The sequence below is a fragment of the Pantherophis guttatus genome, chromosome 8 (assembly GCF_059756535.1).
Source record: "Pantherophis guttatus breed Tessera chromosome 8, ASM5975653v1, whole genome shotgun sequence".
NCBI lineage: Eukaryota > Metazoa > Chordata > Lepidosauria > Squamata > Colubridae > Pantherophis > Pantherophis guttatus.
Genome location: NC_142070.1, coordinates 8,215,970 through 8,232,500, shown reverse-complemented (window position 1 = coordinate 8,232,500; position 16,531 = coordinate 8,215,970). Strand labels below are relative to the sequence as shown.

At 41.4% G+C, this 16,531-nt stretch overlaps 2 protein-coding genes across 2 annotated transcripts in view; one reads left to right on the top strand and one right to left on the bottom strand.

The window, feature by feature from the left end:
• Positions 1-7,752, bottom strand: part of SHROOM3 (shroom family member 3) — a 230,430-nt gene extending 222,678 nt beyond the window's left edge. Inside the window, exon 1 of the mRNA XM_087875242.1 lies at positions 6,657-7,752. Coding sequence (XP_087731368.1) covers positions 6,657-6,920 — 264 coding nt within the window. The 5' untranslated portion in view covers positions 6,921-7,752. The remainder of the gene's footprint in view (positions 1-6,656) is intronic.
• Positions 7,753-13,409: 5,657 nt separating this feature from the next.
• The window catches only part of CCDC158 (coiled-coil domain containing 158), a 77,408-nt gene continuing 74,286 nt past the window's right edge, over positions 13,410-16,531 (top strand). Inside the window, exon 1 of the mRNA XM_034431237.3 lies at positions 13,410-13,491. The gene's annotated coding sequence lies outside the window, so the exon portion shown is untranslated. The remainder of the gene's footprint in view (positions 13,492-16,531) is intronic.

The following is a 16,531-nucleotide window of genomic DNA, read 5'->3' as shown; positions in this document are numbered from 1 at the left end:
TGCTGAACCAGTGCGAACCGGCTGAATCCCACCACCAGTCATGTCCCATTTTACAACCTTTTTTGATACAGTTGTTAAGTGAATCACTACAGTTGCTAAGTAATTCATGCGGTCATTAAGTGAATCTGGCTTCCCCGATTGACTTTGCTGGTCAGAAGGTCACAAAAGGTGTCACATGACCCTGGGACACTGCAACCATCCTAAATACATCCCAATTGTCAAGCACCCCAATTTTGATCGCATGACTGTTGCAAAGGTCTTAAATGTGAGAACCCGTCGTAAGTCACTTTTTTCAGTGCCGTTGCAACTTTGAATGGTCACTAAATGAATGGTTGGAAATCGAGGACTATGTGTATGGATGAACTCAGGCAGCACCCCGGAGTCACAGTTTTGACTCTGTTACCGTACATAGGGTGTGATGCAGGGGTGAAATGCTACCGGTTTGGCGAACCGGTAGTTTTAAAAAGCTACCAGTTCCTACGATAGGAACAGCCAGCTGATCGTCGGATACCAGTTTCCGATGATCAGCTGTGCCGCGGGGTTTAGCTTGGCTAGAAAGCAGGAATTCCTGCTTTCTAGCGAAGCTAAACCCCGCGGCACAGCTGATTTTCCTCCCCTTTCTGTTCTACATACCTTCCCAAGCCTCCTTTTGGCGCGCACTACGCAGCCAGAGAATCGGTAGCAAACCAGTTCACCACTGGTGTGATGTGACATGCAAAACAAACCATGGCTTAGTGTAACACCGCTCCTGATCCAATGAGGAATAAAGCCTTTCAAAAAACAAAGTGCTTTAAATAGCAGGCATATGATATTCTAGGTGTTCTTGAAATAACACAGCAGAATTGGCTAAAAAAGGGAAGGAAAAAAAAAAAAAGCCAGAAACTGAACTCATGATGATGATGTAAAACACACTTCAAGCATGTCTGACATTAAGGGAATTGGTTGTTGTAGAAACCAAACCCCACAGTCCCATTGTTGTTGCCTGAATGAGCTGTATTAGCTGTAATAAGCCTTTTATTTTTAAAGGCAGAATGTGGTTTCCTCCCTTGTAAATGTTTTTAGTCCTTGAAGTTTATTACTGTATGCCGGTAAATGTTCCTCTTCAAAGTCATGGAATATCTTGCTGCATTCGGCAGTATCCCTGCCAAATTTCCTTGCAGCTTGTGTTATGGTTGATTTCCATTATTTATATGGGGAGTTTTTAATGCCGTTTTAAAAATCCTGTTGTATCCCGTCCAGGGTCCATTAAGGTGATAAAAACCAACAAATAAATACATTTTGTATTGCTTTATGGAAGAGCAGTCAATATCACTTTGGCTTAAGCTGACCAACAGAATGGTCCTCTACTTACGATTGGTTACTTAGAAACTACTCGAAGTTATGATGGGTTTTGGAAAAGATACTTACAACCCAAATTCAAAGTTTCAGTGGCCAGGCCCCCCACCCCCCTTCCTGGTCACATGCTCAAATTTTGGGTGCTTGGCAACTGGTCTGTTTTTATGGCCATTGGCATCTTCTGGAAGTCACGTGACTGCAATTTACTATGGATTTTTTTTATTTCTGGAATCAGAGTTTACTTAAACTTTCTGGCAAAAACTTCCCATAGCAAAACTGCAGTTCAATTACTCAATTCTGTTTTTTTCCCCCATGTAGCCAGCAATTAAGGCATGAAGAGGTGGGTCCATAATCCTCTTTTTTTTGTAAATAATAATAATAATAATAATAATAATAATAATAATAATAATAATAATAATAATAATAATTTATTTCTATACCGCCCTTCTCCCGAAGGACTCAGGGCGGTGTACAGCCTATTAAAAGCACAAGGACAGACATCAATTTAAAATAATTAAAATTATTAAATAATTTCAGCTCAGATTTAAAACCCCAGAATTTAAAACACCCAATTTAAAATCATTACATTGATAGTAAAGATTTTTTTTATTTTTAAAACAAAACATAAAACCTCCATCATCCATTACAATTGCAAACTGTGTCGGTCGGTCAGTTACAAATCTTTTGTGCTTCGTCCCCATCTTCATAATTTAATTAATTATCTAATTTCTCATATTATCAATCTAATATATATCTTTATATTATTATCCTCGTTTATCATTTATTTAACAATGGCATTATCATTCCATAAAGATTATTTTCACATATTATATTATAACATTCATTTTATATTTCATATTTCATTTCCACGTTTTATTATCTAGCCACTGGTAAAATAAATCCCATATCTTACAATATTGTTTGTCTTCTTGTTCTCTAATTTCAAATGTCAATTTACTCATTTCAGCACATTCCATAAATTTTTTTTAATAACTTCATCTTGTGTTGGTATTTCCTCATTTTTCCAATTTTTAGCAAACACAATTCTAGCCGCTGTCAATACATTCACAATCAAGTATCTGGGGTGGGTCCATAATCCTCTTGTTTCCTTCTTCTACTCCTTCCTAGGGCAGCTAGAATCTGTAATCTCATACATTTAACAGCGTAAGAGAGTCAGGAGGGACCTTGGAGATCTTCTAGTCCAACCCTGCGTGAGCTGCACTGGCTCCCGGTGGTCTTCCGGGTGCGCTTCAAGGTCTTGGTTACCACCTTTAGAGCGCTCCATGGCTTAGGACTTGGTTATTTACGGGACCGCCTACTACCACAAACAGCCTCCCACCGGCCGGTACGCTCTCATAGAGAGGGGCTCCTCCGGGTGCCGTCGGCCAAACAATGTTGACTGGCGGCCCCCAGGGGGAGGGCCTTCTCTGTGGGGGCACCCATTATCTGGAACGAGCTCCCCCCGGAGATACGGAGGATCCCGGATCTGCACACTTTCCGCCGTGCTCTTAAGACCCTCCTATTCCAGCAAGCTGGCCTGGCCTAATTTTCTCCCCTTTCTTTTAAATTTTAAATTGAAATTTTAATTTGTTTTAAATTATTGGGATTTTTAATTGTCTTGGGCTAAATTATTTAATTTGGTTTTAATTATGTTTCTAACTTTTGTATTTATGTATTTTATTTTGTGCCTGTTCACCGCCCTGAGTCCTTTGGGAGTAGGGCGGTATATAAATTTAATAAAACAAACAAACAAACAAACCCCCTGCGCAAGCAGAACACCTTATATAACATTTCAGACAAGTGGCTGTCCAGTCTCTTCTTGAAAACCTCCAGTGATGAAGCACCCACAACTTCTGGAGGCAAGTTGTTCCACTGGTTAATTGTTCTCACTGTCAGGAAATTTCTCCTCAGTTCTAGTGTCAGACTTCGATGCTATCTCAAAATAAATGAATTTCCAAACTGCCAATCTTTAAGGAAATCTTTTAATTGAGCACAGCCACCGGATCATGACTCGATGCGGACAAGACTGACCTTTTGCCCCCCAATCCCTCCCTTTCCGATCCCCAAATATCTGCTTCTCATTGGCTATCTTCCAAGTCATTCTTCAGACTCCTTGTCTCGTCATTTCCCAGGAATGTCTCCCCCCCGTCATTTCCACGATAACTGGACATCAAAGGGATTTAGCAGGCAGAAGTCCAGAACTTATCTCTCTCTCTCTCTCTCTCTGCTCTCTATGCCAGCGAAACGCTGACATCTAGGTTGCTTCAAATCATAAGCAGTGATTTGATATTCTTTATTTCTTGTTGTGGGCTTCCCTTTGAGCTTGATGGGTTTCTTGTAGACGTTTCATGACCAAACCAGGCAAGATCATTGCTGACGCTACTAGCACTGATGATGTTACCTAGTTGGATCATGAAACGTCTACAAGAAAACCACCAAGCTTAGATCACATGACCCTGCAACTGTTATAAGTATGAACCAGTTGCCAAGCGTCCGGATTTTGATCACATGACCAGAGGGATGCCGCAATGGTTGTGAATGTGAAAAGCGATCAAAAGTCTTTTTTTTTTTTCAGTGCTGTTGTAACTTCAAACAGTCACTAAACAAATGGTTGTAAATTGAGGACTACCTGTATAGCCAAATAGTTTTTTAAAAAATACACCCAGATATCATACACGCACTCCTGAGGTTCTTTGCTTTGAATACAATTCAGGAGAAGTATTTTGGAAAATGTTGGAAGGAAATTCAATGTCTGTTTCTCATTTGCTTAGAAAGAGGCTCTTAGGAACTTGCAGGACTGTAGGAGTAGAACTCGTTAGGTAAAGGTAAAGATAAAGGTACCCCTTGCACATATGTGTTAGTCGTTCCCAACTCTAGGGGGTGGTGCTCATCTCCGTTTCAAAGCCAAAGAGCCAGCGCTGTCCGAAGACATCTCCGTGGTCATGTGGCCGGCATGACTCAACACCAAAGGTGCACGGAACGCTGTTACCTCATGCTAATTTGACACCAGCATGTCCTTTTGCTACACTGCATTTTGTCCTCAACTTACAGCCACAATTGAACGAGTGGTGGGTTTCAATTTTTTTTACTACTGGTTCTGTGGGTGTGGCTTGGTAGGCGTGGCATGGCTTGGTGGGCATGGCAGGGGGAGGATACTGTAAAATCTCCATTCCCACCCCACTCCAGGGGAAGGATACTGTAAAATCTCCATTCCCTCCCCAATCCAGGGGAAGGTTACTACAGAATCCCCATTTCCTCCCGATCAGCTGGGACTTGGGAGGCAGAAAATAGATGGGGGCGGGGCCAGTCAGAATTTTCACTACCGGTTCTCCAGAACTGGTCAGAACCTGCTGAAACCCACCTCTGAATTGAACCTTAAATTTCTGTTATTAAGCGAGACAGTTGTTAAGTGAGTTTTGCCCCACATTACGACCTTCCTTGCCATAGTTGTAGAGTGAATCACGGCAGTTATTAAGCTAGTAACACAACTGTTAAGTGAATCTGGTCTCCCCATTGACTTTGCTCGTAAGAAGATCACAAAAAGTGATCACATGACCCTGGACACTGCAACTGTTATCAATATGAGCCAGTTGCGAAGCGTCCAAATTTTGATCACGGAGATGCTGCAATGGTTGTGTGAAAAATGGTCAAAAGTCAGTTTTTTTCAGTGCTGTTGTAATTTCAGTCACTAAATGGACTGCTGTAAATCGAGGATTACCTGTATATATGTTCTATTATTGTTTGAAACGAACTCCTTTTAAATGCTTCTCTTTCAGTACTTTTCACTTCCTTAAATGAAGAAAGTGAAATGAAATCCAAGGCTAATATTACAGAGTAAGTATATACCTCATCTTTATTTACTGAGAAATAGCGCAGCAGTTTTGAGAAACTTCTACAACTGTTGGTCTAGCACCCAATTTCCCAAGTAAGCTAAAAACAACTAGTTTAAACCTAACCTAAATTTTTTCTTTAGGCTTTCCCCTTTACAAAATCCCAAAAGAAAAAGCAAAATTACTAGATAGCTGGTATGTTAGAAATCTTCTATTAATTCTTTGAATATCTTTACCTCTTTGGTAATTAAAGTAATTTAGGGGAAAAAATCGTAACTAAAATTTCATACTATCAATCTAAGGAACTGAACTACAGATCTCAAAGCTTGAGTCTCAAAAGATACCTAGCTAACTTTTATTTGGAGATAAATTAACACAAACAATAATTTACCACGTCCCCCACTTGATAATTTTTCCCTGTGAGGCGTATCAGGCCACCCTCATTTGAAAAGGGATTTGCATTTCTTTAGCTTAAAAGAAATGCCAAAGGATTCTAAAAATAATTTCACACGCACTCAATGTTAAACCATGAAGTGGTATTTAGCTATAGTTTAACATGTAAATAGAATAGTGGCTTAACTAACAAATCATTAAGGAAAAATTTTGGAGCACATTGTTGAAAGAAAGCTTCTACTCTGAACTGGAAGGCTCAGAAATCAACAAATCCCCCTTTTAGCCAACATATTAAGATTTTTTTTATTTTAAACTTTGAATGGAGTAAAAAATGTAAATGTTTTTATACTCGGAAAACTCTTTATCCCTTTTGCAAAATGTTCAATGAAACCTGATGGCTTATATATGCTTGTCAGTTGATTCATACTGATTCAAATAAAATGTTTATGCAGCTAGCACAAGTCTAGCACATTCTATATTTGCAACTAACATTTACTGCAAATAAAACATTTACATTTTAAAAAACAATGCAGAACATATTAACCCAAAGGACCAAAATATATAGGTGATTGGGTCTTTTTTTGCAACCCTTACTGGAGCCTTATTAAACTTTTCAGCTGAAATATGTAATTTTAAGCACCCATTCGATTTAAATAACCTTAATCAGGAGGAGTAAATAACTTTAATCCTGAAACGAATGAGCCTAAATCATGTTAAATCCAAGCATCTCGATCGTTATTGGTTACAAATTAGCTCAGAAGTTCACAGGATCCACCTTGAGTAGAGAAAAATGGTTTTAAGCCATTAATGTAGATTGTCTCCATATCTTTGAAATTTGCTCTTTCGAAGGATCTATATAAAACAGTACCTGGTGATCTGTGCCAAATACGTGTTATTGTTTTTTTTTTTCCCCTTTGGCTTCACAATGGCCTAAAAATGTTAACAACCTACAAATCACAAGACAAAGACTCACTCCTTCCTCATTCTTTCCTGGAATCAATGCTTTGCTTCACCTGGTACTCTTGCAAGGAATTCTAACTGTTAAAGTTGCTTTAAATTCTTGTTAAACTCTTATTTAAATCAAATAAACAGGGTTACCTTGGAGATGATTAATGGTTCTTTATGCTCCAGTCCGCCTTTCAGTGTAAATCCCCATGGAGCTCCTCCTTGGAGCAATACTTCCAAGTAAAGGTATCTCCCTTTATGGATTGAGTTAGATTTTGAAGAAGAAATGACACTTCTGTTTATACTGTCCAACATCATAAACTTCATCACTTTGTCCTTCCAAGTGCCCTCTGAACACACCCTCAGTAACCTGAAGAGTCTGGGAACATGAGCATTGAAGATGAAAAATCTCCACATTTGTGATGAATTATCTCACCCTCTGCCAGATCGTCGGCTTCAAGGATCGCCAAGAAAGACAAGTCCATTTTCCTAGTGGCTACAAGAAGTCCACGGTGCTAGACAGAGAATTCTTCAGGAGAACATTCGTCCACCTTAGTCGAACCAGTCCAACTTCACCGTGAGATGTTTTCAACGCCACACATTTCTCCTCTCTCTGCAAAACCTTTCTCTCTGAAAAATCTCTTTCCGTGAACATTGCCCAAGCTGGGCCACCTTCTTCACAGTGTCAGGATCAGGAAGAAAGCAAAAGAAAGGAAGAAAAGAACCAAGAAGATAGAGAGAAAGTAAGACATTTCAATCTGTTGGGGAGCAAACTTTTAAAATGAGCTCCTAGTGCTTCGTCTTTGATTGATGATCGGCCCTTTCTCCCAGTCCCTCGGCAATTTACCATTACAATGGCTGTTTTTTCCTCAGTTCATTGCATCTGAAGAATGAAAGCATCTTCTCTTGTTCTTCAACAGGCTTTTCTGCTAACTTCACTGTTTTGTGGCTTGTCAGAAGTAGCAGGGACAGAAAAGGAGGGGGGAGGGGGGGCAAAGCCCAGACTTCCTTTTCTTTTTTTTTTCTTTTCTTCCTTCCTTCCTTCTTTCCTTCTTTCCTTCCTTCCTTCTTTCTTTTCTTTTCTTTTTTTTCCCACTTGCTCTGTAGAGCTTGGATGTCAAACGACTTGCCCGGTTGAATTTATAAAGGGGGAATGAGACTGTGCCAGGAAAACAGGAAAGGCAGGTGAAATTAATCCCTTGCAAAATGTGAAGGAGATAGCTTAGCTCTTTTCAGCTTTTCCCACTCCACTGCCTCTGTTCTCAAGCCTTCTGTTGTTGAAAGAGAGTGTTCAGCCCAGAGAGGCACCAACAGCCAGAGAGAGAGAGAGAGAGAGAGAGAGAGAGAGAGAGAGAGAGAGAGAGAGAGAGAGAGTGGAGTGATTTGTTAAGGACTCCAGAAGCTGCTAGCTACAATTGATTAAAAGTGCACGCAATATAAAGTTGATAGAGGTCATTTCCATACAACATCTGCGCTGGAAGTGAAACTGTACAAACTTAAGGACTCGGATGGCTTCCAAAATAGTTTGATATCCACTAGAGATGACACGATAGCAGCGTTCCAATACTTGAGGGGCTGCCACAAACAAGACGGAGGTCAACCTATTTTCCAAAGCACCAGAAGGCAAAACAAGAAACAATGAATGGATACTAATCAAGGAGAAAAGTAACCTAGAACTAAGGAGAAATTTCCTGACAGTGAGAACAATTAATCAGTGGAACAACTTGCCTCCAGAAGTTGTGAATGCCCCAACACTAGAAGTTTTTAGGAAGAGATTGGACAGCCACTTGTCTGAAATGGTGTAGGGTCCCCTATTTGAGCAGGGGGTTGGACTAGAAGACCTCCAAGATCCCTTCCAACTCTGTTACTCTGTTAAATGTATGAGACTACAGATTCCATTATTCCCAGCCACTGTGGTTCAGTTAAGAGAACTGTGGGCCAACACACAGAACAGACTTAAAACCAGGGGTGGGCTGCTGGGGGTTCGCAGGGGTTCAAGAGAACCTCTAGGTAAGATTTTGTGCAGTTCGGAGAACCCCCAAATCCCACTCTTGGCTGGCCCTGCCCACCCCTCCTCTCCCCTCCTGGGAGTCCCCACGTGGCCCGTTTTGGATGCAGGTAAGTGCAGGATGTGTGCGGAGGCTCGGGGAGGCCAAAAAACAGGCCTACCAGATGTTCGTGGAGGGCCTCCGGAGCCTGGGGAAGCCATTTTCACCCTCCCGGAGGCTAGAGGAAAGCCTCCAGAGCCAGGGGAGGGCAAAAATGCCCCCTGCCGTGGTACAGGAGGCCGACTAGGCCACGCCCCCCATGGCCACACCCATCCAGCAACCGGGCAGAGAACCCCTTGCTAAAATTTTTGAAGCCCACCCCTGCTTAAAACCTTAATGTTATGTTTGTCTGACTGACTTCCTATCATGATAGGTGGATGCCTGCATGGAAAAAAGGCAACCTTATCATTTGTAGAACATTATGAAAAGATTTGCTTATTGCACCAGATCAAAGATAAACAACCTATCTCTGTTTTTTCAACCTTCTTCAGAATCAGCTTTTTCAAAGTGCAAAAGTGAAAACATACCAAGAACTCTCAACAACATTAGATGTCATGCATACAGATTCCAGGTTCTTAATTTAGAATCCAATCCAGTTACCAAATATTCAACATTTTCAAAGAAAAGAGAGATAAACAAATGGCAGATGAAAACAGCACTCAAAATAGGACAAATTCATTCATACTATAGAAATCTGTATGAACAAGGAAATATAGAGGAGGAAAATGTCAAACGATACTTGCGAAAAGAATAGAATTTTTATTGGCCAAGTGTGATTGGACACACAAGGAATTTGTCTTGGTGCATATGGTCTCAGTGTACATAAAAGAAAAGATACATTCGTCAAGAATCATAAGGTACAACACTTAATGATAGTCATAGGGAACAAATAAGCAATCAAATTATATTAGGTATTATATTGATACAGTCAATATAAATCTTAAGGATACCAGCAACAAGGTTACAGTCATACAGTCATCAGTGGAAGGAGATGGGTGGTGGGAAGGATGAGAAGATTAATAGTAGTGCAGACTTAGTAAATAGTTTGACAGTGTTGAGGGGATTATTTGTTTAGCAGAGTGATGTCGTTCGGGAAAAAACTGTCCTTGTGTCTAGTTGTTCTGGTGTGCAGTGCTCTATAGCGTCGTTTTGAGGGTAGGAGTTGAAACAGTTTATATCCAGGATGCGAGGAGTCTGTAAATATTTTCACAGCCCTCTTTTTGACTCGTGCAGTATACAGGTCCTCAATGGAAGGCAGGTTGGTAGCCATTGTTTTTTCTGCAGTTCTAATGATCCTCCGAAGTCTGGGTCTGTCTTGTTGGGTTGCAGAACCAAACCAGACAGTTATAGAGGTGCAGATGACAGACACAATAATTCCTCTGTAGAATATGTCTGTTGTACAATATGTCTGCTGAGGAAAACTATAAGTACAGCCCAGCTTCTAGACGTTTAATGTAATTAAAAGAAAAAACCTCTAGGGGCCAACCAGAAACCAGATTCTGTGACCTTCTTTTAATCAATAATATCTGTTTGAGAGATCTTAGAATGCACTGGGTCCATTATTCTCTGAACTCATTACCAGTTTGGGCTGGATCAGTTAACAGAAGTCCATTATATCAAGATGACTTGATTCTTTTCTACAAAGTGATGATTGCTATAAAAGAAACCATAATCTAAAGGGAAAAGTCAACAAATAAGACCACCTGTATCTTACAGGTCTTCTACGGGATCAGTAAATAGTTAAAAGAACAGGAAGAAGATGGCGGGCGTAACAAGAAGTTTCCACAATAATTTCCAGGCCAGGTTTGGGAGTTTTCTTACTCCTGATGAGAATAAAAGATGCCATTGAAAAGATGTATGTGATATTTGTGTGTGGGTGTACACACATCTCTCACAGAAGCCAGACAGGAAGGAAGGAAAGGAAGGAAGGAAGGAAGGAAGGAAGGAAGGAAGGAAGGAAGGAAGGAAGGAAGGAAGACAGAAAGAGGGAGGGAGGGAGGAGGGAGGGAGGCAGGAAGTAAGGAAAGACTTACAAATTAAAATTAAATTCCTTGTAAAATAAGACACCCCATTAATAAAATTATTCTCATATCTCAATATACTGACTTTTGTCTCACACAAACTACTTTCAAACACAGATATCTACCTGTACACAATTCTTCCACAAATATTCTGCTTTTTATTTCATTACTCTGTTTCCCCAAAAATAAGACGTTCCCTAATAATAAGCCCAATCGGGCTTTTGAGCTCATGGCAATAAGGCCAAGCGCTTATTTCAGAGTTCAAAAGAATATATAAGACAGGGTCTTATTTTCGGGGAAACACGGTAGAAGCTGTGCACACACTTACTGTACATGTGTATACACACACAGACACACACACACACAGAGAGAGAGAGAGAGAGAGAGAGAGAGAGAGAGAGAGAGAGAGAGAGAGAGAGAGAGAGAGAGAGAGAGAGAGAGAGAGAGAGATTGAGGGAATGGATATAGGTGGAAATGTTAAATCTTTTTTTTTATTATGCCCAAACAGGGCTTTTCTTACTGTCTGATTTTTCCTGGCTCTGTCACCTTTTCTCTTTGGTTCAACTCAATCCATTTTTTCCCCTTATTGTTCATTTTCTGAGGATTGATGGATTAACTGTTGTCAGGTTGTTGTTGACATTTTGTGGCCTCTTAGACAGGCTTTGTCCAGGATGAATTTTCTGAGGGGAGCATCTTAAAATTTAAAATGGTCTTTTATCAGGATAAAAATAACAATACTCTAAAAGGCAGGAACAAAATTCAACAGTAATCTGACAGCTTGCAGAAAAATAACAGAATGAAATTTAATAAAAACAAATTAGGTTTCTCCACCAGCGAAAGAGAGATCAAACGCAGTTACAAGATAAATGGAATGAAATTTAATAAAAATAAGGTTCTTCACAAGCAAGAATGAGATCAAGTGCACAGTTACAGGATAAATGGTGTTTGGTTTTGGTAATGTTACACTTGTAAAGAATCTTGGAATCGTAGCTGATCACAACCGAAATATAAGAAATGTTGACTCATGACAGCTGCTAAAAAAGAAAATGCAATTTCAGTCTACAACCTAATCCCATATTATGGAAAGTAATAGTTCCATTATATCTTTAACAGATAAAAGATTAACAGAGTTGGAAGGGACCTTATAGGTCATCTAGTCCAACCCCACCCCACCCCACCCAAACAGGAGAACCTACACTATTTCTGACAAATGGCAGTCTAGTCTCTTCTTGAAAGCTTCCAGTGATGAAGCTCCCACAACTTCTGAAGGCAACTTCTGTTCCATGGGTTGATAGTTCTCACTGTCCTTATTTCCAGATTATTTCCTTGTTCAGTTTCCATCCATTATTCCTTGTCTGGCCTTCAGGTGCCTTGGAAAATAGCTTGACCCCCTCCTCTCTGTGGCAGCCCCTCAAATATTGGAAGACTGCTATCATGCCTCCCCTGGTCCTTCTCTTCACTAGATTCTTAGTTCATCTTCGCACATTGTAATTCATCTGGTGATACCAGGTCCAGTTTTGCCAAATTTATAAGAAAGAAACTGTACAGGTAGTCCTCGACCACAATTGAGCCCAACATTTCTGTTGCTCAGTGAGATGGTTAGTAACTGAATTTTGTCCCATTTTATGATCTTCTTGTCACAGTTGTTAAGTGAATCACTGCAGTTCTTAAGTTAGTAATGTGGTCATTAAATGAATCTGGCTTCCCCATTGTCTTTGCTTCACAGAAGGTTGAAAGGGGGATTACATGACCCTGAGACACTGCAAATGTCATAAATATGAATCAGTTGCCAAGCATCTGAATTTTGGTCATTGGACCATGGGGATGCTGCAACAGTCATGTCACTTTTTTTCAGTGCTGGTGTAACTTCAAATGGTCATTAAATGAACTGTTGTAAGTGTAGGAGTACCTGTTTTAGAAAAAAGGTTAGTGAGGTTATCGAGGAATACAGCATTACAGTATTTTGAGCTGGGATTCCCCAGGCAATCGTATTATGTGGATGAAACTTGTTTTCCTTTTTCTCATGAAATTCTAGATTTGGACTCACCAGTGGAGAAGATCATTCTACAACAAGATGTCCAACCTTGGCAGCTTTAACATCTGTCGACTTCAGCTCCCAGATTTGGAGCTAGGGAATTCTGGGAGTTGAAGTCCACAGGTCTTTAAAAGCTAGGGAATTCTGGGAGTTGAAGTCCACAGGTCTTAAAGAGCTGGGGAATTCTGGGAGTTGAAGTCCACAGGTCTTAAAGAGCTGGGGAATTCTGGGAGTTCAAGTCCACAGATCTTAAAGAGCTGGGGAATTCTGGGAGTTCCACAGGTCTTAAAGAGCTGGGGAATTCTGGGAGTTCCACAGGTCTTAAAGAGCTGGGGAATTCTGGGAGTTGAAGTCCACAGGTCTTAAAGAACTGGGGAATTCTGGGAGTTGAAGTCCACAAGTCTTTAAAAGCTGCCAAGGTTGGACACCCCTGATCTACAAGGTTTGTGGCATGGCTTGTGAAGCGTGACAAAGAGCAAAGACGGGTCCTTTTTCTACAGCAGTTGAACGGGCCCACTTTGCTAGCGAAACTGGACACCCGAAGTTATTGAGTTTGGTTCCCACACAAGCACATAACTCTTATCAGAGGTGGAGTTTGTTGCCTAGGTGACCCCACCAGACAAAGGCAGGACACCGGCTGCTACCGATCCCGCGGGTTTTGCACCTCACCAGCTCTCTTTGGTGTTCAGTGCCTCCCAATGTGCCATGTGCATAAAGAAGAGTGAAGCATGAACCCCAGGGCACCCGTCAAAGTCCTCTTCTCCCCTTGGATGCACACAGCAAGGTCACTGCATGAGCCGGTTCCACATCAGAATTGGCACGAGAAGCGCTTATACTTGCAAAGTACGACAAAAAACCAGAATTTCGTCAGAGGCGCGTCAGAGGTAGGTGTTTCATTGCTGAGGACAAGCTGTGTGTGTGTGTTTTTTTTGCTTCACAATGTCTGCCTTTGTTCAAACTTTGGGGATCCCCCCAGCTTCTAATTCAGAATGACCTCTCCGTGCGCTTTCTCACACACAATTATTTTATGGTGGAAAATCTGCTCTCTTCTTTAGCCAATTTGGCGGAAACAGGGCTGCTGTGGCATCGCTGAATTTTACAGGAGAGAATGCTGCGCTTAGATTTACAACTTCAGGGCAATTGAACTGTTAGGCAGAGAGATTAGGAGGGACAGGATAAAAACAGTTGTAATATTTTAGCAGATAAATATGTAGGGATTAGGATGTGATGAAAACCTATACAGCCTATAAGCAGCCACTTTGCAACCTGATACACAAATGCATGTGGATAGAATCAACAGGTGAAGTCACGATGTAAATGTATTTATTTATTTGAATCCCACTTTCATTATTTTTTTCACAAATAACTCAAGGCAATGAAGGTAGCCCACACACCTTCCTCCTCCTATTTTCCCACAACAACAACTCTGTGAGGTGAGGTGGGCTAAGAGAGAGTGACTGGCTCAAAGTCATCCAGCTGGCTTTCATGCCTAAAACAGAACTAGAACTCACTGTCTCCTGATGATTGGTCAAGATGGATTTTAAAAGAAGAAGAAGAATGTAGCTTTCATGAGAGAGAATGGCATTCCACAGGGGTGATTAAAACATCAAGATGGCAACCACAATGCCCATAAAAATTGGATGGAGCTTCAATCTGCCTTCGTGAAAACAGGAGACCGTTTGCCTGAATTTAGCAATTATAATTTGCTTCAACGTAATTTGCTGAACAGCAATAGCAATAGCACTCAGAATTGTATACCGCTTCCTAGTGCCTTGCAGCCCTCTCTAAGCGGTTTATAGAGTCAGCATATTGCCCCCCCAAAATTTGGGTCCTCGTTTTACCGACCTCGGAAGGATGGAAGGCTGAGTCAACCTTGAGCCAGTGACAATTGAACTGTTGACAGTCAGCAGAATAAGCCTGCAATATTGCATTCTAACCACTGCATCTAACCAATAAGCCACAAGTCCCACCTAATTAGCTAAAATGACTTCAAACAACGACAATAAGGATTAACACAGGGGTCCCCAAACTTGGCAGCTTTAAGACTTGTGGACTTCTACTCCCAGAATTCTCCAGCCAGCTGGCATAAAGCTATGCTGGCTGGAGAATTCTGGGAGTGGAAGTCCACAAGTCTTAAAGCTGCCAAGTTTGAAAACCTCTGGATTAACATCATGAAGGAAAACATTCTTTTTCCTCTGAAGGCCTTCCATGCTGAGGATGTTAGGAGTTATCACCCAAAACAGCTGGAAAGTGCCAGGTCTTGGAGACAGGGTCCCCTTATTCACCCTCTGAGCTTGACCAAATGGGGAAACAGACTCCCCACAAAGACAAGCTCAATGTTTCTCAATCTTGGCCACTTGTGGACTTCAACTCCCAGAATCCCCCAGCTAGCCATGGGGAATGCCAGCTAGGGAATGCTGGCTGGGGCATTTTGGAAGTTCACACAGCCAATTTGCTCTAGTGTCAGGTTTCGAGGTCATCTCAAATAAATTGCATTTCAAACAAAGTCTTTGAAGAAAACTCCCATTTATTAAGCACGGCATTCTAAATCCGACTCCATCGTAGCCAACACTGACTTCCAGACCGAAAACCCTCCCTTTCTGTTCCCCACTCCCCTGCACTCATTGGCCATCTTCCAAGTCACTCTACCCCTAATCTACTGCCCCAGCTCAAAGGAATTTCCCCCCTCCCATCCCATCTCCTAGGGGATATTATCTCCAGGGAAAATAAGTAGATGAAAAGTCACACGTCCCTTTGCAGACACCTCCGCTTCTCCTTCTTATGTCAGCACTAGAGTAAATGCAGCTTGAAGTGCTGACATCTAGTGTTTAAGGCACAGGCTAGAAACCAGGAGGCAATGAGTTCTACTAGTCCCACTTTAGGCATGAAAGGTGGCTGGGTGACTTTGGGCCAATCAGCAGGAGACAGTGAGTTCTAGTCCCGCCTTAGGCATGAAAACCAGTTGGGTGTCGTTGAGCCAATTGCCAAGAGAGGGTGAGTTCTAGTCCCGTCTTAGACATGAAAGCCAGCTTTGAGACTTTGGGTCACTCCCTCTTTCAGCCCACCCCACCCCACAGGGTTGTTGTTGTAGGGAAAATAGGAGGAGGAAGGAGTACGGCATGAGTTATTTCTAAAAAGAATAAAGACGTTATATAAATAAATAAATGAAATGGGAGAGATGTGGTGGCTCAATGGCTAAGACGCTAAGCTTGTTGATCGAAAGGTCGGCAGTTCAGCGGTTCGAATCCCTAGTGCCGCGTGACGGGGTGAGCTCCCGTTACTTGTCCCAGCTTCTGCCAACCTAGCAGTTCGAAAGCACGTAGAAAAATAGGGACCACCTTTGGTGGGAAGGTAACAGCGTTCCGTGTGCCTTTGGCGTTTAGTCATGCCGGTCACATGACCACGGAGACGTCTTTGGACAGCGCTGGCTCTTCAGCTTTGAAACGGAGATGAGCACCGCCCCCTAGAGTCAGGAACGACTAGCACATATGTGCGAGGGGAACCTTTACCTTTACCTTATAAATAAATACATTAAAAATAATGTATTTATTTACATAATATAATAATACAATATATTATATAAATAAATAAATAAATAAAATGAAGGCAGGAAGGAGGAAGGGAAGGAAGGAAGGAAGGAAGGAAGGAAGGAAGGAAGAAAGAAAGAAAGAAAGAAAGAAAGAAAGAAAGAAAGAAAGAAAGAAAGAAAGAAAGAAAGAAAGAAAAAAAATAGATTAAAGCTGCCAGTGTATTCGAGCCTATTGAGCTAGGCTCGAATACACCTTGCAAGCCTAATTACTAGGCTTTCCTTTCCCTCCCCCTTATACTTATATACATCAGGGAGGAAAAATCTTTTCCTGAGCCTTTCCCTGTTTCCTGGATCAAAAACATATTTTGGCAGCTGTCCTTGTTGAAACAAAACCT